The sequence below is a fragment of the Alexandromys fortis genome, unplaced genomic scaffold (assembly GCF_014885135.2).
Source record: "Alexandromys fortis isolate MF-2015 unplaced genomic scaffold, M_Fortis_MF-2015_v1.1 scaffold_74, whole genome shotgun sequence".
Classification (NCBI taxonomy): domain Eukaryota; kingdom Metazoa; phylum Chordata; class Mammalia; order Rodentia; family Cricetidae; genus Alexandromys; species Alexandromys fortis.
The window spans coordinates 612,516-636,657 of record NW_026068008.1 but is presented as its reverse complement, the minus strand read 5'-3'; the positions used below and the strand labels follow the sequence as shown (position 1 = coordinate 636,657).

General features: G+C 45.3%; 1 protein-coding gene across 7 annotated transcripts in view; it reads left to right on the top strand.

Moving 5' to 3' along the window:
- Mapkap1 (MAPK associated protein 1) overlaps nt 1–24,142 on the top strand; it is a 224,137-nt gene that overhangs the window by 197,014 nt on the left and 2,981 nt on the right. For all 7 annotated transcript variants that reach the window (XM_050161678.1, XM_050161674.1, XM_050161675.1 and 4 more), the window contains 2 exons: nt 951–1,088; nt 22,076–22,173. In XM_050161678.1, the coding sequence (XP_050017635.1) occupies nt 951–1,088; nt 22,076–22,173 (236 nt within the window). The remainder of the gene's footprint in view (nt 1–950; nt 1,089–22,075; nt 22,174–24,142) is intronic.

Here is a 24,142-nt window from a genome sequence, read left to right as displayed (position 1 = left end):
GCTGGGTTTGGGTGGGGTTTTATCCTCTTTTGAGATAATCTTTCTCAAAATCCCCGCTTGTCTGTTTATATATGTACAACTGATTTTTCAGGGTTTTTTGTTGTTGTTGTTGTTGTTGTTGTTGTTAATCTTGACTTTTTTTTCCCCACTTTGACCCCTGCCTTAAATTATGACCACCTAAAAATTAATTACTTTTAAGACTTCCTGTGGGGCTCACTCCAGAACGCACACGAAAGGTTTACATCTCACTCCATGAACAGATTTCTCCTTTCAGCAAAAGAAGACTTCTGGACTAGATTCGGTGTGTTAGACAGACCATGTCATCTCAGAAATACCCAGAGGGCACCTCCAATGGACCTCTGCACCTCATTTGTTCCTGGTCATTGTCTAGCAGAGAAAATGCTGCAGTCTCTCCCTCAGCAGAGAGGAGAGGACCACCCCCACCTGAAAGGCAGGCTTTGAGATTTGAATTCAGAGGTTTTGTGTAAAGATTGCTCCCCCTGTGGCTTCCCTTAAATGTTACTGGAGAAATTATTTGTGTCACAGAGGAAAGTTCTGCCTCCTCCCTTCTATTTTTAATGTAAAATTTTTCTAGATCAGAAACTCTATATCAGTAACATAATCTATTACTTAGGGTAATAATAGATCAGAACTGTCTTATCTTTACATGGCCCTCTGTTATAGTTTATGTCATCACAGTATAACTGTAGTGGTGTTAGCGGTATGTATCTCTCTTGTTTCAGAGAAAAAGCACATCCCCAAGCAGCTTTCAGCATCCTTCTCGCTTACCCCGGCAGCCACACTGGGAGCGTCTCAGATCCTGTTTAGAAGCCCTGCCTGTAGGGAGAATCAATCTCTGTAGCCCTAAGAGCTCATAATTGTTACGCTGAAGTTGCTGCCACCTTGCTCACTTCATGGCTTCTTTTTGTCCCCATTCCTTGACCTTACAGGTATCTCTGGAGACAAAGTAGAGATAGACCCTGTTACGAATCAGAAAGCCAGCACTAAGTTTTGGATTAAACAGAAGCCCATCTCAATCGATTCTGACCTGCTCTGTGCCTGTGACCTTGCCGAGGAAAAGAGCCCCAGTGAGTAGTCCTTTATTTATGTCTCCTTTTCTCGCCCCTCCTCCCTGGGCGCCAGTGCTGTGAGAATATATGGCCACCATGTCCTTTTTTCCTTGAGCTCATTTAATTCATTACCAGAAATTTCTTTTAATCAAACAGGATTGTATTATGGTACCTAGAGCCTGATGTGAGCCCCATCTTGCTCCATCTTGCTGTCAACAGAGACCCTTGAGGCACCGTGCTCTGGGGGGCTAGGTCACCAGGCAGGTTCCTGCTGGGAATTTGCACTCAGGAGAGTCCTCAATTTACTTTGTGTTCCTGTCCCTTTCCATTGGGGGAACTTGACCAGTAAGCCTTCTGTGCCATACCAGTGGAAGTTGGATTTCCAGAGGCTAGATTTAGGCATCCATCATGCTGGAATGTCAGTGATCTCTAGCTCATAACTAAACGTCTGCCTGGTCCTACAGAAGAAGTTACTACTGGGCTGGCATTCTTCCACTAAACCATCCAAGCAGATACCATTTGGGCATGTTATAGTTTTGAAGTTAACCTGAAGTTAAGTAATTGATTGTGGTATTTAGATTAATCACTTAAACATTTTTTAGGAATCCAGCCCTAGCATGGGACAAAAAGGACACAGTTCAGAGTTGAGCCTCTCTTGTGAAAGCAAGCAGCCAAAATTTTTTACGTGCCTAGGGAAGACTGGCAAACAGGATTCTCAGACTGCTGCATCTCAGCATTTCCTGTCAGCCGGAGCTCATCCCAGTAGCTCTGGCTTGGTAACTAGAGGTACATACTGAGCATCTAATTTGGGGACCTATGTTCCTGTGTCTGAATTTGAGGACAAGTGTTATGAGGAATTATATGCTCAGAAGAAACACTAGGAAAGGCCAAGGCCAGGAACTGTTTATAATGAGGCTCCTTTCCAGAGTCATCATGACTGAAAGGGCACCTCTTCCCGTGTTGCTTCATGCCCCTCCCCCATGGCCAGTGTTTAATTTCATTGTCAAATCAGCTATGAAAAGGCTTTCAGCTCAGCCTCCAGTTTGGCAGGAAAGGGAAGCATAGTGGGTAGAGAGACATTATTGTCCTCTTCTGCCTCTGCCATCTTCTGTCACCCCAGTGAGGCTCTGACTGCAGGGCACTTGCCAAAAGTGCTTGCTGCTTCTGGAGCCTAAAAGGCTGCTAGACCCCCTCTGCCATGAGTAAGCCCTAATTCCATCTACCCCATCTTGGTGACCCCAAAATAAATGTGTTTGTCCTGGAATCTAACTTCCTCACCAGTGAGGGTACTTTGAAGAGAGACATTTTATAACTTGTCTCAGAAACGGCAAATGGTTGCCTCCATGTTGCCTAGAGACCTAACCTGGAGTGGAGAGTTGTGGGAGGAACGAGAACCAGACTTGGGCTCCCTCTCGTTCACAGACACTTGCTGTGCCTAGAAGAGCTGTAACCCAGGCACTGGAAAGGTGTGAATGTCACATGCCCAGCCAGTAGGAGAGGAGGGAAGGTCTCAGGCAGGAGATCGTGTTCATGGGCCTCATCTTCACTTAAGGTCAGAGCAGGCAGGGTCGTCTTTTCACTGGGGACAGTTTTTCTGGGGTCCTTCTTCTCTCACACATGTCCCAGTATGCAAACCAGCTAAATAGCTTTTGGGGGTCGGAAGTATCCCTATCTCAATGCTTAGTCCTCTGTAGCAGTGCTTTTCAAGCCTTGGTCTCTGCACTCAAAGGTGACACGGGACCTGTGGGCAGTGGGGTGGTGTTTGAGAACTCCAAACTTAGGACTTTCACAAGTGAAGAGGAGACATTTGATTCCATGCATGCCTGTAACCCTTGCTTCAGTCAGGGAAGGAGCCAAAGAGGATTGCTGGGACTTGGTGGCTTCCAGCCCAGCTTAGAAAAAAATGAGCCCCATGCTCAGAGAGACCTCACCTTAAAGTAATAGGCAGAGAGTAATATTGGAGGACATTTGACACCTTCTTCTGGCGTCCACACACACATGTACACAGACACACACAAATATAATCTTTTTTTTAAAGCAAAAGATTTTAAATTTATAGACTTGCAAAATAAAGCTATGACTCCTCAGCACATCCTTTACTGATGTTGAAAGCCACTGACCACTCAGGCCAGAATTTCCCATGTAGAACAATAACTTGTGTTCTTCTGCTCTTGTGACTATCTGGAACCTTCCACCCTGACCCTACTGCTAACCTAGGGTCTTTGCCACCGTCCCCCATTTATTCCACTCATTTCCATTCATTGCCCCAGGATTTTGTTTTGTTTTGTTTGGGGTGGGGGAGGGGGTTTGTTTGTGTTTTTGTTGTTGTTGTTGTTTTGTTTGGGGGGGGGGTTGAGACAAGGTTTCTCTGTGTAACAGTCCTGGCTTTGCAGACTGGGCTGGCCTCAAACTCACTGAGATCTACCTGCCTCTGCCTCCCAAGTGCTGGGCCCAACGCCCAAGAAATTTGTTTAGCCGTCTGGACAAATGCAGTGTGCTGCATTATCTCTTTAGAGTCGCCCCCCAACCCCCACCCCGCTTCCTGTCCTAAGTCCCCATGGAACTCATTGGCCCAGCAATCCCTGTAGCTTTCTACAGTGAATATTGGTCAGCTTGAAACTGAACTGAATGAACCAGGATTGAGGAATCAAAAATTGTTCCCACACAGGAATGTTAGTAAATGAATCAGATCAACATTGTGTGTTTTTATGATTTCCAGTATCTTCACTAAATTAATTCAGTGGCTGAATCTAAAAAGCCCCTCCTCACAGCCTCAGCAGACGACAGGGTTAATCTATGGGGCTGCTGCTTTCTCTTTCTTGCCTTTTTTTTTTTTTTTTTTGCCTAAAGGATTAATGGTAACCCTTTTTATCTTCTATGTCTGTTGAACCTTAGAAAAAAGTTATTTTAGCAGCACTAAAGAAATGAAAGTCACTATATTTCATAAGTTTAGCCTGCGATTTTTATCAGCATAGTGATGTATGTTTGTTGCTGAGTTTACATCAAAAATTATTCTTAGGGCCTCTTGAATGAATTATGGCAAAGAGAAACAGTCTAGAAGTAGATAAGGTTTTTGATTTCTGCAATATATTCTCTTTTTCATGTTTTTATCTCTTATAACACAAGTGTCTTCCCAGAGACTGGAACGTGTGACCAACTGAAATAATTTAGTTGTGAAAACAGAGCAGACGTGTTATTAAGCAGCCTGCTTCACAAAAAGGCGTTAAGTGTGGGGAGGATAATGAAGCTATCCCCGTTCTTACTTGAGACATGTTTGTCAGAATTTTGAACAGAAAAATGTTTTAAACCCCTCGACTATGGCCATCTTGCAGGGTCTGTGGAGAAAGCTGCTGTCACACGTTCGTCTGGTCGTCACGAGCAGCACAGCTCAGGTTTAATTGATGCCACATCCGAAAATGTGTGAAGAGCTGACTTGGCAAAGGGGCTGAGCGTTTGCATGGGGAAAGGCAGAATTACAGACTGGAAACAGTGCAGCCAGGCTCCCAGCAGCAGCTCTGTGTGCTCCTGCACCCTGCTTCTCCCTCTTAGGCCAGCGTTCAGAGAGATTTATCACTCTGTCCCTGTGAGTGTTTAAGGACCTGGAACTTAATGACTAAATAGATACAAGCCTAAAAGAACCTGCATGGATAAATACAGACTCGGAAGAATTCAGAAAATCCGTGTGAGAGCCCTGAGAAATTAAGAATGAGTTTTCTCTTGATTTAGGGAAGGAAAAGGCCCTGCCTTTATTATTTAAGTAATCAGTGTGTTATCAGTCTGGCTTGCCTCTCCTTAGGGTTTCTGGTGCTATTTTGAAGGGTTCCAACAAACGTCTTAAAAAAAAAAAAAAAAAAAGGAAAGGAAAGGAAAAGAAAGAATTTTATTGTCTCTTACTAGATCCAGGTTAGACATGAGCTATGGATGGTCAGCTTCTTAAAAAGACCTCGCTTCCGTCCTGGTACTGAACAAAGCCAGAGACCTTCTGTGACACAGGATACTCGTGGGCTGTGTGTCGGGCTTCCAAACTCCATCACTCCAGGATCTTGTTCAGGTTCAGGGTCTTTAGGAAGCTGCCCATCATTAGGAAATCAGATTTAAGCCTTAATAAAGTAGCTGTCATCTTTATAGCTGAAAAACGCTCTGTGTTTCAGTTAAGTAGAGATAATACTCAGTCTTAAGGAAGCAGCAGAATAGAGGTAACCTGATTATGTTTCTTGCAATAGTATAATTTAAAGAAAATCTGATTCTGCCAGTGCTGTGGTTATATTGGTGGAAGGTGTTCTGCTTTGCTTTGCTTTTTTGTCCAAAACTGTTTGGACCCAAAATAAGAACTCTCTGGGGTTAGGAGCTTTGGCAATAACTCTAGTAAGTAGAACCACTGGGTACTAGAGAGAGGATTCAGCTAAGATCAGGAGCTGAGCCAGCTGAGCTTATTGGTGACCTCTCATTTACATGAATCTTTCTTTTCATAAGTACTTGACAAGATCTGTAAAGTAGTGTATTTAATTTACTAATTAAATTAAAGCTACTGAATAATGATTTGTCCACATTGATTTAGCTTAAATGGAAAAGATTAGCTTTGTTGTGATCTTGAGTGGCCTTAATGGCCAAGCCAGTTAGACACAAAGGCCCCTTGTGTCTTGTGGGTCAGAGTACATAGGTAAGTCAGACTGTGATTGAATTGCTTGAACCTCACCCTGCGTCCAGCTCTCCTCTGCCTCCCGTTCTATTGTTGCACTGGGCTTAAGAGAATGTTAACGCGGTAATAGGCACAGGGCCTTCCCCATTATACGCCTTGCTATCGAACGGTTCTGCATGACTAGTTAAAGAAGATGGCAAGAAGATTAATGAAAGCCAGGCTAATGCAGAAGGGGGTACTTTTGCAAGACTTCTACCGAGGAGATATTAGAACTGAACCAGAGCTTGGCTTTTTCTTTATCCTGTGACCTTTGAACCTGCCTTACTGTTGAGAGCTGCCAGGGAAGTCGACATTTTGATTGATGTTGGTACACGAGTCAGTCTTTCCCATTGAATTCCACATCTGCGCGAAAATAGCTTTTCCAGCAGAATTCATACTGGCTAGAGGTGATAGCCAAATTGATGGCTGAAATGCTTTTATGTAGTTTTCATTTAAACCTAAAAGCATTTGATGGTTTATTCAGTATCCAGTTTTTACAGATTATATGTGTTCACTTACATGCTCTTAATAGTTTTATCAACTTAGAGAGAAAGACAAGTGTTAGGAATGTTCAAAGATTTGCAGACAGAGCTCCAACCAGACTTCATGAGGAGCAGAAGCAGTCATCGGGCAAAGTCGTCACCATCCTTAAAACAGGAAAATCCACCTGAGCACTCAGGGCAGCAGACTTTGCGGTCTGTGTAAATAAAGTGGAGCAACTGGCTGACTTTCGAAAGCTCTGGAAGGAGCTCTGAAATTGCACCTCTGTCTGTAGTCCCAACACTGAGCTCTCTGCCTTCTGAGACACTGGCATTCCATTTGAAAGGGATTGGCCTGGGCTCCCTGTAAGCAATCCCAATTCGTGTGTCCTCGCTGACTCTCCTGCATGGGATTTCATGTCTGATTGTGTGGCATTTCCCCTGCCCCTCTCCCAATAAAAGCAAGCAGAAAAGGTGGCAGAGGGATCAAGGTTTTGTACTAAAGTCACTTGGCACACCTCAGTCCGGGCAGCAAACCCACCGACCATCTGCTCTCTTTTCTCTAGCAGAGACCACACATATCCCCACTTTTCCAACATGAACTAGGTACCCTCATTCAGCTTCTGAAGAGGCACATTCCTGGGATATTTGTCATTCTTACATGGCCTGAGAATGTGTGCAAGAGGAACTCGGTGAGGTGGGTGGTGGGTATCCATGGCCATGCTGCCATACAGTAGGCTCCTGTGTTTATGCCCTAGTGGCTTACACCCTGCCTTCAGGCTCTGTTGACTCCCAGATCTGGCCTCATACATTAGAGAGTCCAGCAGTGTTAGGCTCTTTGTATCTGACATGGACTCATTTCCTAAATTCCATATCAAATACAGTGAGTGCTGCCTGGCGGCAGAGCAATGGACTCTCCTGAATTAAATGCCCCAGTTATTGTATTGCTCTGGAGCACGATCAGAAGCGGGATGCCTCTCCTCTTAACAGATATGTTCCCTAGCCCTATTAAAAGGGGTCTTCATCTAGCCTGTCAAAGGGAGTCTGCTGGGGTTTTTTAGTTTAATTACACTATCCAATTAAAACTCCTTGCTGCATTTGGATGCGCCTCTCCTTGGGCCTGAGTGGATATGACATTTACAAGGCTCGCCTTTCAAGCAGACAATAGTGTGATTGATGAGGTGCACATTCAGTGAAGGAGGCGAGCGCCTGCAAAGTGCTACTGAGTGCACTTGCATTTATTTATCGTCTCCTTCCTAAACCACGGAATCTAGGGGCGTGAGTTTGAGCAACCATGGGACTGCCTCAGTTTCTCCAAGACTGTGGAAGGGAAAGACTCAGTGTGGCTCAGGATAAAGGTAGAGGAAAAACTGTGGACATGGGATTTCATGTGGCCAGAGGCCAGCTCCAGGCCCTAGGCTCTCTGATGACTGTAATAACCTGTAACTTTAAGCTGTAACTGTTTAAAAGCCATCACCACGTTTTGGAACTATTCATGGGGGCTGGTGAGCATTGGCCAGGCCCCTGAGAGCTCAGCTTCCCAGAATGTCTCCCATCCACTGCCACTGATGCTCCCACCCCCATTGCCCAAAAACTTCTGGCTCCACCAAGTCACAGCTCATGGCTTCAAAATCAGCCAGAGTAATTGTGCATCCTCAGCAAAGGGACTCAGAAACATGGGGAGTGTGGAAGATTCTAAAACAACCACAGCTGTGTAACCTGGATGTGTAGTTAAATGGGGACACATGCTTGTCTCTGTACTGCCTGGCCTGTGGAGGGTCAGCCCTATGAAGTTAGGAGGTATGAGTTTGTCCTAAGAACCAGAAAGACACCAGCAACTGCAGTGAAGGCTTACAGGGCCAGGTGAATGTCTGTTGTGTAAAACTGACTGCTGCTGAGGGACTAGGCTCTTTTTTTTTTTTTTTTTTTTGATATTTATTGAGCTCTACATTTTTCTCTGCCCCCTTCCCTGTCTCTCCCCTCCTCCTTTCAATCCTCCCCCAAGGTCCCCATGCTCCCAGTTTACTCAGGAGATCTTGTCTTTTTCTTTCTATTTCCCATGTAGATTATATCTCTGTAAGTCTGTCTGAGTGTCTTCATTGTTGTCTAAGTTCTCTGGGATTGTGGTTTGTAGGCTGGCTTTCTTTGCTTTATGTTTAAAATCCACCTATGAGTGAGTACATGTGATAATTGTCTTTCTGTGTCTGGGTTACCTCACTCAAAATAATGTTTTCTAGCTCCATCCATTTTCCCGCAAAATTCAAGCTTGCGTTATTTTTTTTTCTGCTGTGTAGTACTCCATTGTTGTGTAAATGGACCACATTTTTCTTATCCTTTCTTCAATCGTTGGGCATTTAGGTTGTTTCCAGGTTCTGGCTATGACAAACAAAGCTGCTATAAACATAGTTGAGCACATATCCTTGTTGCATGATTGAGCATCCTTTGGATATATACCCAAAAGTGGTATTACTGGATCTTGAGAAATCGCCACACTGATATCCAAAGGGGTTGTTCCAGCTTGCATTCCCACCAGCAATGCAGAAGTGTTCCCTTTTCCCCACAACCTCTCCAGCATAAGTTGTCATCAGTGTTTTTGATCTTGGCCATTCTTACAGGTGTAAGATGGCATCTCAGAGTTGTTTTGATTTGCAGTTCTCTGATGACTAAGGATGTTGAACATTACCTTAAGTGTCTTTCAGCCATTTTAGATTCCTCTGTTGAGAGTTCTCTGTTTAGGTCTGTACTCCATTTTTTTATTGGATTATGTTATCTTTTGGTGTCCAATTTCTTGAGTTCTTTGTATATTTTGGAGATCAGACCTCTGTCTGATGTGGGGTTGGTGAAGATCTTTTCCCATTCTGTAGGCTGTCGTTTTGTCTTGTTGACCATGTCCTTTGCTTTACAGAAGCTTTTCAGTTTCAGGAGGTCCCATTTATTAATTGTTTCTCTCAGTTCCTGTGCTGCTGGGGTTCTATTTAGGAAGTGGTTCCCTGTGCCAATGTGTTCAAGTGTACTTTCTACTTTCTCTTCTATAAGGTTCAATGTGGCTGGCTTTATGTTGAGGTCTTTGATCCATTTGGACTTGAGTTTTGTGCATGGTGATAGATATGGGTCTATTTTCATTCTTCTACATGTTGATATCCAGTTATGCCAGCACCAGTTGTTAAATATGCTTCATTTTTTCCATTTGATATTTTTTGCTTCTTTATCAAAGATCAGGTGTTCAAAGATGTGTGGATTGATATCCGGGGGTCTTCTATTCGGTTCCATTGGTCCTCCTGTCTGTTCTTATGCCAATACCAGGCTGTTTACAGTACTGTAGCTCTGTAGTAGAGTTTGACGTCATGGATTTTGATACCTCCAGAAGTTCTTTTATTGTACAGGATTGTTTTTGGCTATCTTGGGTTTTTTGCTTTTCCAAATGAAGTTGAGTACCATTCTTTCAAGGTCTTTGAAGAATTTTACTGGGATTTTGATGGGTATTGCATTGAATCTGTAGATTGCTTTTGGTAAGATTGCCATTTTTACTATGTTAATTCTGCCTACCCAAAAGCATGGGAGATCTTTCCACTTTCTGGTGTCTACTTCAATTTCTTTCTTCAAAGATTTAAAGTTCTTGTCATACAAGTCTTTCATGGACCTAGGCTCTTACAGCCTTCACCAGTACTCTACCAGTGAGAAGTAAAGAATGCACTAGCATTAGCTGGTATGCTGGTATTTTAGAGGAGTGGGCACGTAGTCCTGCGTCTAAGTTTTCACTAAACAGTTGGCTTGAGTTTTATGAGCCCATCATAACAAATCAAGGTATAGTAGGAAACTTGCATACATTTGTATTTCCTAGGCTTTTATTACCCTTCTCCTCAAACTTGTCCTTTCTTGATTGTTAACACAAGAAGAAACGGTGAGACAGGGAAGAACTTAGACTGTTCCTGTGAAACAGAGTCAGTTTCCTTCTGCTTCTGCCAAGCTCCCTGGTGGATTTTATTTATTTTAGGTTTGGTGTTGGGGGAGGAGTTGTTTTTGTGCTTTATCTTATTTTGTTGTGGTTTGTTTGTTTGTTTGTTACTATTTTTGAGACTGGGTCTGACTGTACTCCTTGGCTAGCCTGGGGAGTTCTGTACGTGTGTTTCTGTTTAGGAGTCTGGAGCAGATCTGTCTCTACCTTGTTAAAGAATTAAAAGGCAGAGAGACTTTCCAGTGCAACAGGCAGGAGCAGGGACCTCTCAGACACAGCAGACAGAATCAGCTGTGAAGAACAGCTTTATTAGAAATGAGGAGACACACACACAGTGAGGCAAACAGAGCCAGCTGCTTAAAAGCTGTTTTACGTCTTTAGAGGAGCTTCCTCCCCTGATTTAGAATGTCAAGAAAGACAGGAGGCTGATTGGTCCACAACTGTTGTATAAACTTGTCCTAATCCTATCTAGCCTTGAACTTGTGAGCCAGTCTACCAGCTGGAGACCTCCTGGAAGGAGGAAAGGCTCACTAGGAAGAAACTTGCCATCATAGAAATCAGTATCTTTATTACCTACTCCTATGCCACCACAGGTACCCCATCTGTCTGCCTGTCAAGGAATCTGTCCAACTTCTAGTCCCTCCTGTAGCCCAGGCTGGCCTCACACTCACAGAGTTCACGCTCACAGAGATCCACCATTGTTTCCAGAGCATTGGGATTAGCCTGCGCCATCACACCCCACTGAGTGTGTTTATTGTTTTAATCTCACTTGCTCTGGTGCCAGGCTGGCCTAGAACTCTGTGTGTAGCTCAGATGGCCTTGAACTCAGGGTAATCTTCCTGCCTCAGCTTTCTGAGGACTGGGATTACAAACCCTCCTTCATGGACCATGCCCAGCTTCCATAATACTAAATTCCATAAATACATAATTCCATAATATGAAGTGTTTAGATTTTCAGTTGTTCTTAATAGACATGGAAAAAGTAACTACACTTACATTAAGTAGAAAATGTGCCAGGCCTAGTGGCTCACACCTTTAATCTCAACACTTGGGAGGCAGAGGCAGGAGGATCTCTGTGAGTTTGAGGCCAGCCTGGTCTACAGAGTGAGTTCCAGGACAGCCAGAGCTACACAGAGAAACCAAGTTTCAAAGGATGAGGTTGGGGGAGGGGGAGAATTGCTTCTGAGGTTCCCATATGCAACTTTCAAGATGAGCTAGCAAATTAGCCCTTTTATCCTAACTGACAGGATATCTTAAAGTCCTGTTTCAGACATTAGGAAACAGTAGCACGGGCCCATGAGCCCAAAGAGAAGGGATGAGTGTCGTGAGGCTTCCCAGAGAAGAGTGTCACCCTCTGAGTTGAGACACAGCTGGTACTTACAGAAGTATAGAAGGGTGCCACCTCGAGGAAGAACTCTTTCTGTCCGGCTGTCACCTGTCAGTACATATGATGGCACACCAGGGCATTCAGTGATGACTCTGGAAAGGCCGGGACTAGGGAATGGGCTCCACTTGCCCTAGAGAGACTACTGTACATTCCCAAATAAAGCTTGAGAAGGAATCTTGAGCCTGGGAACAGAGTTCAGTTGTAGAGCACTTTCCCATTGTGTTGATTTCCTAAGAATGGCCCTCGTAGGCTTATATATTTGAATGCTTAGTCACCCTGGAGTAGCACTATTTGGAGGTGTTGCCTTATTGGAGGAGGTATGTATCACTGGGGGTGGCCTTGAGGTTTCACTTGCTCAAACCAGGCCCAGTTCTCCCTCTTCCTGCTGCCTGCAGATCAGGGTGTAGAACTCTCAGGTACCATATCTGTCTGTGTACCATCATGCATTCCACCATAATGATCATGAACTAAGCCTCTGAAACTATAAGCCAGCCCTAATCAAGTGTTTCCTTTAATAAGAATTGCTGTGGTCATGGTATCTTCCTCACTGTTCTGCTTACTGCTTAAGCTGAGGCTCAGTGGAAGTACAAAGTGAAAAAGCCTGGAAAAGGACCAAACTGACTTACAAGTGAGTCAGCCACCTACATAAAGACCAGTGATCTCCCAAGACAGCATGGCATGAATACCCACCCTGTAACTTCATTCACGGGATCCAAAATTCAGTTAGAAGTTCAGACATGCAGAGCTGGGCATGGTAATGCACACCTGTAATCCCAGCACTCAGGAGGCTGAGTCAGAAATATAGCAAGTTTGGGGACAGTCTGAGCTACATGATAAATGTCTGTTTCAGAAGACAAGCACTGTGAATTTGAGGCTAGCCTGGCCTACAGAGCAAGTTCTAAGATATCCTGTCTCTCAAAAAACCAGATAGATAGATAGATAGATAGATAGATAGATAGATAGATAGATAGATAGATAGATAGATGGTGGTAGATGAGTAAGAGAGAGAGAGAGAGAGAGAGAGAGAGAGAGAGAGAGAGAGAGAGAGAGAGAATAAGAATAGAACCAGAAATGGCAGGTGTGACTGAATTAGCAGACAGATATGTTCAAAAGGTCTGGAGAGATGGCTCAGCAGTTTAGAGCTTGTACTGCTCTTGCAGAGGATCTGAGTTCACTTCCTAGCGCCCGTATCAGGAAGTGCATAACTCCTGGAACCCCATCCCCAGGGGATGTGATACCTCTGACCTCCACAGACACCTGTATTCATGCACATACCCAAACACAAGATATACGCACCCATAATTTAAAATAAGATGAATATTTTTTAAATATATTCAAAAACTTAAAATGAAAAGTAATCTACCTTCCCAAAGGAGAAGCAATGTAAATTGGGAAAAGAACAAAATGAAAATTCTAGAGCTGAGAAACAATTCTTTAGTCAAAACGCTCACTAATGAGGAAGAAAGAAAGTACTAACATGTGGGTTACCTATTACCACATAACAGATTTTAGTGGCTTAAAACAACAATTACATTTATTATTTTATAGGTTAGTGGGCAGAGGAATCTAGCACAACTTGGCTTGGTCTTCTAGCTCAGGGTCTCTTTAAGGTGACAGTCCAGTACACCTGGACTGTTACACACCCAGTGTGGTGTTGCATGCCTATAATCTCAGCACTCAGGAAGTCAAGTTGGAGGTCAGTATGGGCTACATTGTAAGATCCTGTCCAAAACAGAAGGGAAGAAGGCAGGAAAAGATGTCATAGAATCTGCTTCTAGGGCTGGAGAGATGGCTCAGAGGTTAAGAGCACTGGCTGCTTTTCCAGAGGGCCTGAGTTCAATTTCCAGCAACCACATGGTGGCTCACAACCATCTGTAATGAGATCTGGTGCCCTCTTCTGGGGTGCAGGTGTACACGTAGGCAGAACACTCTCTACATAATAAACAAGTAATTTTTTTTTTTTAAATCTGCTTCTAAGTTCACTGAGTGATCTCTGGCAGAATTCAGTTCTTGGGAAATGCTTTCAGATCTATGTCACATGGCCATTGCAACAGAGAACCTCAGTAGATGGCAGTGGGCGTCATCAAAAAGAATGTTAGCAGGAAACTCTAATCCCTTATGACCTAACTCAGAATGGCGTCCTACAGAATTTCTGTATTATTGGTTATTAGAAGGAAGTGACAATACCATCCCTTAAACAGCAAGAGGTTACAGAAAGCCGTGAGAATCAGAAGATGGCATCATCGGACCTGCTCAGAGTCTGCCTCCCTCAGTGAGGGAGCTGTAAGGTGGCAGTAGGAATGACTCGGACTGAAGCCAGGAGTGAGAATGGGGGCCAGCGGCTCCATCACACTGTGGTCTTGGGGAGCAAAAAGCTGCCCAGAGTTTGAGCTAGGATCTCAGACCACCAATCTTGGAAGCCTAGCAGTGGCTAACCAGGGTAAATACAAAGAAATACAAGTCACATCGTAATCAAATTGCTGAGACCCAGGGATAAAGAGAAAAATCTGAACAGCAGCCGAAGAAAGCAGCTGGGCACATTGCAGAGCCGTGACAGGAATGATGGCTGACTTCCCGTCAGAAGACAGCAAAGGAGCAGCTCTAACACACTGAAGTAATATCTACCCAGAGTTTGGATTTTCCCAAGTGGTCCTTAGATGAAGGTAAGATAAAGACATTCCAGACAGTCAAAAAGTGAGTGAGTCTGTCACCAGACCACAGCAAAGAAGTGCTGACTCCAAGTAGAGCCCAGCTCTCCAGAGAAGCCCATCAAAGGGAAAGGAAGCAAGGCCCTGAGGCAAGGGCCCTCACTCAGCCAACCCACCACCTGTCTCCAGCGGCCTGAGATAAACACGGTTCTTACCGTGATGATTTGAGCTAAGTATGGGGAGCAGTCATTTAAATGGTAGTTCAGTAAATTATCTCTTCATCCTTTCAAAAGTTGGCCTAATGTATTCCATTATTATATGTTGAATTTTGTGCAAAAAAAGGTGAAACTTTTTTTGGGTTCTGGTATATCTATATTTTTAATTTTGTCACAAAGCCTGGAATATCTGCTTTCTGACTTTGTAGAAAATGTTTGTCTCAAAAGATGAAAGTAAAAAGACAAAGGGACCCTTTCATCCATCAGGCATCCTCCGAGCTTCCCATATGTCACCTGACTTGCAGTAGCTCTCGGGGATGCATCTGCACTCGTTATAGAGCCCTAGGTTTGTTGGACTTCTTTTTTTTTTTTGTTGTTGCTGTTGTTTTGTTTTTGTTTTTCAAGACAGGGTTTCTCTGTGGTTTTGGAGCCTGTCCTGGAACTAGCTCTTGTAGACCAGGCTGGTCTTGAACTCAGAGATCCGCCTGTCTCTACCTCTGCTGGGATTAAAGGCGTGCGCCACCACCAGACAAACCTCCCATCCTGGAAGTGAGTAAGTAGCCTGGGGCTACATGGGAGTGCCAACAAAGGTTGTATACTCTCTTCACCACTGAGGTCTCTGTGCCTTCCCATGGAAGTCTAACCCTAGTCCTGATGCAATCTAGACCAGTGGTTCTCAACCTGTGGGCAAAATAACCCCTTTGACAAACCTTTAATCTCCAGAAATACTTGTATTATAATTCATAGCAGTAACAAAATTACAGTTATGGAGTAGTAGCAGAACTAACTTTATAGCTGGGGTCAGCACAACATGAGGAGCTGTATTAAGGGTCCTAGCATTAAGAAGGCTGAGACACTGAGCAAGAAAGTTATTTTGTAACAAATTTCAACCACACTTGGTTTTCTGGATATTCCTCTAGAGCTTGTTAAGTTAGAACAGAGGAAAGAGTCACCAGTTAAATAGTCAAGGCGTAGGGATGGGGATAGCTCCCAAGAGTAAAATCAGTCTGTATGTGGAGGAAGCCCAGTGTGTTAGCTCAGCCCAATGCCTGCACTGGAAGGTTGAGAGAAGGGATGGGAATTTGGTGCCACCTTTGACAACATGGTAAAAGGAGACTAAGTTGAACTACTTGAGACCTTGTCTCAGAAATCCAAGGAAGGGTGGGGTCAAAAGAGAGATAGTAAGCATAGAAGGATGAAACATTCATGTGGCAAAGTACAGAGCCTTATGTAGTCTGGAGGAAAGTCATGGTACTTGTACATATGAACATGATTTTAAAAAATAGTAATTTCCAGGCTGGGAGAATGGCTTAGTGTGTAAGGATGTTTGCTGTGCAGGCAAAATGACCTTAAGTTCAAATCCCCACCATAAAAACTGTGTGTAGCTACATGTGAGCCTGCACTAGCACTGTGGGAGACAGATAGATTGAGGATCTGCTGGGCTTGCTGGCAACCAGAGAGACCCTATTCAAGGGAATAAGCAAAGAGTGAACAAGCAGGAGTTGGGGCCATTCATAGGCAGAGTTTTTCTGTGTTTTGGCAGCTGCTTCCAAATAACCACAGAGAGGCTTAATATTAATTTTAAATGTTCAGCTGATAGCTTAGACTTGTTACTAACTAGCTCTTACAACTTAAACTAACCCCTATTTCTTATCTAAGTTCTACCACGTGACTCATGGCTCGTTACCTCATTTTGTACACATCCTACTAATTCTATGTCTGGCTGGAGACTCCCTACCGCATTTTTCCCAGCATTCTCTCTGCCCCCCAAATCCTGCCTAGCCATTGGCCAACCAGTTTTTTGTTAACAGTGAGAGCAATACGTCTTTACAGAGTGCAGCAGTTGCTCCACAGCATTCCCCTTTTGTTTAATTAAAAATGAAGGTTTTAGCCTTAACACAGTAAGATTATATAAAGCAGAAATAGTTGAGGACAGCTGGTATCCTCTGGCCTCCACGTCCATCATGGACGGTGAGCACACACACTGTTTTTAGAAAGTTCCCTCTTACTGGGGGAAAAGTGCACAGTGTGGGATTTTCATGCTTAAAACAGAAAGGAGTATTTTGCAAAATAATTATCAAACTCTCCATGACAGAAGGTTTGGTGTTAGCATTTAACCACCGACAGAGCCCATGTGATCTCTGGCTTGTCACAAATCATGGCCCTTGAAGAAGGAAACTTTCAGAGACTGAATGTTTTTCTTGCTTTTGTATATCTCTAAAAGCCAAAGGGGGGGGGGAGTTGAAGCAGTGCTCAGTTATTGAGCTGTGCTGTAGTACTTGCTGAAGGAATATAGACACAAGGAGAGTCATTCAAAGACGTAATAAGCCATTATCTTTTTTGTTGTTGTTAAACTCTGTTTCTTTCTGTGTTTCTGGGGATTAAAACTCAAAGCCTTGTGGTCTCTAGGCAAGTGCTTCACCATTGAGCTATATACCCCAATCATGATTCTTTGTTCATTTTCTGAAGTCCATGGAGATAACACTGCAGCTGGGAGTGGGGCACTTGCCCCAAAGCAAAGCTCTCATCCAGCTGTTTGAGGTGCTAGCTAAACTAGCCATTTATTTCATAGGACACCATTTTTACTTGAAAACACTGATAAAATGAGTCTCAAAACTTGAGCCTTTGGCAGCCATTTTATAAAAATCCAAGTGAACCTGCTGGTTCAGGTAGAAAGAAGTGGTCACGCTGTATCCCAGTCCTGAGAGCCAGACTGCCTCAGATCAAGATTATAACTTTTGAAAACTTGCATCTCTTTCTGAGAACTTGGCTTCTCGTTGCTTCCAGACTTCTCTATGGTAATCAGTGGTGCTAAAACACAACTTCTGCAATACTGCATAATGATGTGCTTCAGCATCGGGGTGTTTTCCAAAATTCTGTGTGATGCTCCAAACTCAGGCAAGGTAGACACACACCCAGAGGACTCTGTGTCAGCATACCCCAGAGGAACCCATAGAGAAAATGTAGAATATACGTAATGGGATTTTATGTAGCTGTAAAGAATGGAGTTGTGACATTTATAGGAAAAGGATGGAAACAGTAATTATTAGGTCAAGCAAAATAAGCCAGATTCAAACAGACATTCCATGTGTTTTCTCTCATGCAAATTGTAGATTTGTTTTCTGTATGTGTAGGTACATAGGTAAGGATGTGACTGTAGGTCATGAAACGAGAAAGGGAGCTGTAAGAGGTGACGACCTCTTAAGGGAGGAGTAGGTGGAAAATAAGAATGTGTTGATGGGACATGAAGGCTGAAGAAAGGTTATGGGGGAGCACAGACTAGCAGGAGCAGGTGACACTGGGGGCATGGGAGAGGCAACAAAAACAAAGTATATAAGCAGATCCCATAAGGAAACCCATCACTTTTTAGCCAGTTTTATAGACTAATAAAGTTTTTTTGTTTTTGCTTTGTTTTGTTATTGTTATTATTTTTAAGACAAGAAAGAAGATTTATTCAATGTGCAAGACCACCAAGAGGGGTTTTGTTGTTGTTTTGGTTGGTTCATTGATTAGTTGTCCTGTCCTGAGACAGCAGCCACCTTCTTTTAGTGAAAATGGAATACAGAAGATAGGTTACAGCAGAAAGGCTCAACATCTCTGCTTCTGATAATATCTGTGTGGTAATTACCCTCTTACTACTATATTCCATCTTCTCTGGCTCACTTTAAAGATATGTGAATGTGATCCGGGCAGTGGTGGCGCACACCTTTAGTCCCAGCACTTGGGAGGCAGAGGCAGGCGGATCTCTGTTGTGTTTGAGGCCGTCCTGGTCTACAGAGCTAGTTCCAGGACAGGCACCAAAGCTACAGAGAAACCCTGTCTCAGGGAAAAATAAAAATAAAATGTGTGTTTGTGTGTGCGCGCGCGCGTGAGAATGTAGACACATTTACATATGCAGATTTTCATTTCAATATTCAGAAGCAAATGTATAGTCTCAGTGACTCCCCTGAGCATGTGACCAGTGCCCAAATGCCACACTTACCCCCTGTGCTGCATTTTATTCCTATGCTGTGTGTGAAAACAAGTTGGTTCAAAAAAAGCCCAATTAAAAACAAAACCTTCAAAATAATGAGTGTGCTACCCAGATAGCAGTTCCGTTGAGTTGTAGAAATCGCCATCACTGAGCCCCTTCTCCATATAGGAGGTTGCAGGGTAGAATCTTATCTCTGATGATGTGCTGAGACCACAGGTGGCGGGGACTATAGCCACATCGAACTTGGGGTTCAAGGTCTGGCTCTGTGGTGCCTGCCGTCTGGAGCGGCTCAGGCCTCTGTCCTGCTTCATTTCCAAGTGGAGTTTAATGTCTCTAACTAACTTGAACACTAGATTTCCGTGAATAGTTTTTCCTTAACTGACATTTTTTAGAGACAGTGTGCAGCTGTGACTTACCCCTTTCTGTGAAAACTGGTGGTTTTCTTTGAATTTTCAAGGGTTACCTGCCTACCTGGTCCCTAAGGCTCAAGCCTTATGGGCTGCCACTCTCTTGTGGTGCCATTTTCTCTCCTGCTCATAGCAGACCTTGCGTTGCTATGATAACTAAGGATACAAGGGTAGACTTGTTGGTCCCAGCTCTGATACCAGCGAGTCCTTCCCAGTCCCCTGCGGTGACAGTTTACCATGCAGCACAAGTCACCATGTCTTATCGACAGATCCGTGTCAGTTAGTGTGTCTCCTTCGGATAGACAAGTTTCGAACTATATGGCACCGTCAAGTATGAATTCTGTTTATCCTAATGTCCAGGCCTGCCCACCGTGGCCTAGTCAGCATCCCTTCTGCCCTCTCCAGCCATATCTACAGCCACCTGGCCACTATGGCAGCTGGTCTCTCTGCCTCTGAACTCTAGAGAAGCACCCCTAATACAATTTTTCTGTGTATGCCACTGCCCTGTTTCAGACTCATTAGTGGCCTCATCAGCTGTGACATCTGGGCCTTGCCAGTCCCTCTTGTCTGCCCACTCTGAACTTAGTCTGCTCTGGCTCCCTTCAGAGCCAGTTTGTGCACCTTCTTTACCCAGCATCTTTTGTCCTGCATAAAAACTGCCCCCAGAGGGCCCTTCTCCATACCAGACAAGTCACCGCCTCTGTGCCTCCATAGCAGCACTCTGTAGGTAAGACCCTCCTCACGCGTGTCACACTTGATCCCCGTTCATCTCCCTACCCCTTGCCCTTACCAGTTCTCTGGCAGAATCTAGGATAGCAAAGCCTGGAGACTGGAGTGAGGGACCTCCGGGCCAGACCTCTTGGAAGCAGATCACCCCTTGCCCTGTAGTCCAGCATGGGTGAAAATGACGACTGTCCTTGGCTTGTGCTTGTACCGCAGGCTCTGGCCCATGGCTCCTTGCCATGACTACCCACCAGCCTTAGCTCAAGTCTGCGGCTGTTCAAGAGCACACAGCACTGTGTCGAGGCCCTCCCTGTTCCCTTCAGTGGTGTGACTGCTTTCACTGCCAAGGACAAGCAGTCTAGCCCAGGAGAGTGGGCCTTCATCATTCCCACCTGCCCCTCTCCCTTAGTTGGGCACTGAAGCGAGAACTGGGGACAGGCAAGGAGAACACATACTCCAAGAACAGTGGACAGCGGTGTTGGGGTGCAGAGGTTGAGAATCCTCTGACCTTTGAGATCTGGCTAACAGTGACTTGTTTTTACACCCAACTCCTGTGTAGACAAGCCCCAGGCTTCTCCTCTGTGAACCCACAGTTGACAAGCCTTGTGGTGCTGTAGTCCCCAGTGTCAAGGCCTCTGTCCCAGACTCGGGCCGGTGCACACTGCACATTGCACGTGCTGTGTAGACTTGCCTCTGCCAGAACCACAGGACATTTTAATCATGTCTCGGCCCCTCAAGCATGCCACCCGCATCTTGAGGGTTTGTCAGTGACAGGTGGAAGCAGGTGGTGTAGACAGTGCATGAGATCACTTATCAGAGTGGTCAGTGAACCCCGAAGCTTCAGGTCTGCAGGCCTCCCTGAGACCTTCTGGTCCTTTCTAGCCCCTGGCCATGATGTCTGTGTTATGGCCAGGTGTCCACAGTAAGGCCTCCTGGGGGAATGTCTCTGTTTGTCCTTCACAGCTCTGTGTCCTTCGTAGATTTAGCTCTGTTTGCTCACAGCATGGCCAACAAATGTCTGCATTGTTCTTCTACAAGATGATGTCACCAAGACTCCAGCATTGAAAGAGGGAGAAAGAATTGAGAATCCACTTCTCTATCAAAAACAAGTAATTTATACATTAAGGGAATGATTAGTTTCCAGTCAAGAATTCTAACATTTTAGAGCCGCAATTTCAAATCAAGCTTAATTTGTCAAGGGACTGAAAGTGGGTTTTTTTTTTTTTAGAAAATTATTAGCTATTTTTTTCAATATAGGATTTATAGTCCCAATTAGTATCTTATAATGATGTTTCCAGGATAAAATACCAGCGCTCAACTTTTCTGGCCACAAATGTACAACATATATCAGTTTATTTTGGGAGATCTGAAAAATTAGCTACTGTAAATAAAGTCCCCAGAAGACTTCTCCGGGAAGGAGAAGAACTTACAGTAATGTGGGTGACATATTATTAATTAATAACATGACCAGCCGCTGCTTCAATTAAAAGGACAACGGATAAGGAGGCCTAGTAGGTGTGTGTGGCCTGGTGAAGCTGAAAGGGAGAGCCTTAGGACTGGGGCCTAGGAGCTACAGGCCTCTGTGCCATGTGTCCAGAGCTCTTGTCTAGCAGGTTCTGTGAACAGGACCATGTCTTCGGAGCAACTTTAGTTGCCATTATTGGAAACCAATTTCAAGACAACTGAAGAAGGAAGAGCTACTTGGAAGGGCCCTGGAGAGTCTCCCCTAGGACTGAGGCCAGGAACCCCAAAGAGCCTCCTTTTAGCCTGCCCTTCTAAAGGTCACACTTAACTGGTATCTCTAGCTCTATTTAGATTTGGGGACCTGTCTGGCATGTGTGTACCATCGAGTTCAGACAAGATTATAGACACCACTACAGGCAGGCAAAACCAGAAAGCTCTGACCACCATGTACGGTGGGACGGCTACACAGAAAGGGCATTCAGGAGGCACCAGGAGAACTTTCCTATACAGGTCATGGTCAAGGGTATCTCGGGGCAGGAAAGAGCCCACATAGACTAGGCTGGGCATCGGATGGTGTGAGGCTGAACCAGGTAACAGCCAAGAAGTGAGGTCATGAACTAAAGGGATTAGAAAGGACTGGGGGGGGGGGATTTAAATCCAGGTCGGTGGCACTGTAAGGTACAGCTATGCTGTTGTCTAAGAAAGCACTCCACCCTGTCCTTCCATGGCCTTTAGGAGCAGCTTCCATGCAGGACCGCCAGAGCTGAGAAAAGGCAGGCAGTCTAAGCACAGTTACTTTACCTGTGGAGTCCTTCACTTGGGCTGCATTGGCCTCTTCCTTCAGTGCTTCGGTATCTTGTAGAAGCAGTGTGTAGAAGCAGGAGCCCTCCTGAGGTGTGCTCCTCAGCATTGTGCAGAGGGAACCCGGTGTGAGTCTTTGTTGTCTGCCTTAGCCCAGCTATCCTAGGGAACATTGCCATCCAGCCCCCACATGCTCTTGCTCATATTTGGATCAGGGCAGACACAGGGCACCCCACCCTCCATGGTGATTCACCTCGCCCCTTCCCTCCCTCCAGGTCACGCAGTATTTAAACTCACGTATCTAAGCAGTCATGACTATAAGCACCTCTACTTCGAGTCCGATGCAGCCACAGTCAGTGAAATCGTGCTCAAGGTAAGTCCAATGTGGCCTTTGACTCAGGGATGGGAGGATGGGGTTCTAGCTGGGCTAGTCTCAGGCCAGGGCCACACCAGCCTTGGGGCAGTGGCTCAGCACCTGCTGTAGCCAAAGCAAGACTCTTCAGCTTCCTTCCTCCCCCAAAGGCTTCTTCATCTGCTTTTTACCTTTCATGCATTGTTTATTTTCCCCAGCCACTGTCAGGAGCCCCTTGAGGCTCGGGAGCCAGTTGAGGAGACCATAGTTTTGAATCGCTGAAGGTGATTTTTCTCAACCTGTTCCAAGCGTGCCTACTGGGGCTAGCCTGGTGTGAAGCTCAGCTCACTCACCAGGTACCTTCCCTGTGCCAAGATAGCGTTCCAGCTGCCTCAGCGATGGCTCCTCTGTCCCTAGAGAACTCTACCTCATCAGGGGAGAGAGACGAAAATAGAAATTACAGTAGGCTACCAATAGTTACAGAGCTGCTGTGTGGTGTGTGTAAAGGGGAGGCTGGCTGGTGTTGCCCTGGGTAAGCGTGCAGATTCACAGCAGCCTGGGAAGGGGCTGGCCAGCAAGCTGGGTTGCTAAAGAGGCTACATCCACCTTTTAGGTCTTGTTGATTCAGGAGCTCTAGGGCAGGACCTAGGGTTGGCCCCCTTCTATGAAGCACCCCATACCACCCAGGCTACTGGTCTCTGTGGTACAGCCCAACCAGAACTCCTCCAAACCAGCACTCCTTTTGCAAGGCAAATCCTGCACAGTTTAACAAGTAGAAGAAACAGCTGAGATGAAAGAAGGAAGACATCTCCCCTTCCCTGGGCTAGATGAGCCTGATTTATACCTCTGGGCTCCCATTCCCTCCTTGTAGGGTGGCCATCAAGGGAGCTCTATTGCCCCCACCTGCAAGGAGCTGCTCAGGTGTACCATAAACCAGATGAGATCCATGGCCCTTTGGGTCATTGTCTCCTGAGAGAAGCAGTCGGGTGGCAGTGACAGGCCCTGAACTAGCTTTGAAAGCTCCTGTTGAATCCTGGCAAGTCAGAGGTGGGCACAGAAGGTGTTCACATTGCCTGCATGAACAAAATGCCCAGAGGAAAGGGAGCGTTGGTAGAATGGAGACTCTGGTGAACTGGCAGAACCAGGAACTGACAGTAGATGTGGCCGGTGTTGAAATGTGTTACCAATCCCCGAGATGCCCTGGCTTTACAGGAATACCACAGTTCAAAGACCCCACAGCCACCCAAGGAATCCAAAGGATAAAGCTTCTGGGAGGACAGTTGAGGACAAGGCACAGCGACATAGACGATGGGGAGGTTTCGAGGCTACCCTGACTAGAGCCTCTGGACCGGGGTGAGGCCAGCGCCCACTCTGGACTGCTGACTCCCAACGAGCCTAGAGTTATTCCATCCAAGGAGCTTGTGCCAGGAAATGTTTGGAGAGTGGATAAAAAAGTATCCCAGCCCCCCACTTCATCAGGGCCTGGACTTATTTTTATAGCCAACATTAAAATATTCAAGTCTTGAGAAGGGTTCTAGTAAAATTATAATCCTGTGTTTGACATCAGAATAGTTTCCCCAACAGCAGATTGATGACAGAAACCCAGGTTTATGACTTGAGTACGAGACCGGAAGACCAAGTACAAGGAAGCCACTTACAGGACAGAAAAGTACAGGGAAGCCACTTACAGGACGGAACACTCCCTCAGAGCAGCACTTCTCTGCCAAGCCCCCAGGCCTGCCTTCTCCCCTGAAATGTCTGTGTACATCTCAGGGTGTTTGTAGAGGTATCACGTCACCGTGCACCTCAAAGGGCTTCATCCCAGAACCTGACTGACACAGGGAGTGATCATGGACCTGACCAGAGGCTGAATTTCTCTTTTCCTGTCCCCTCTCTCAAGGGGTTAAACTCCAGTTTTTCCACCACCCCCTTCATGTCATACCCAGGACTGTATGAGCTTTGTGCCCGAGCTCAGCCACCAGGGCCTCGG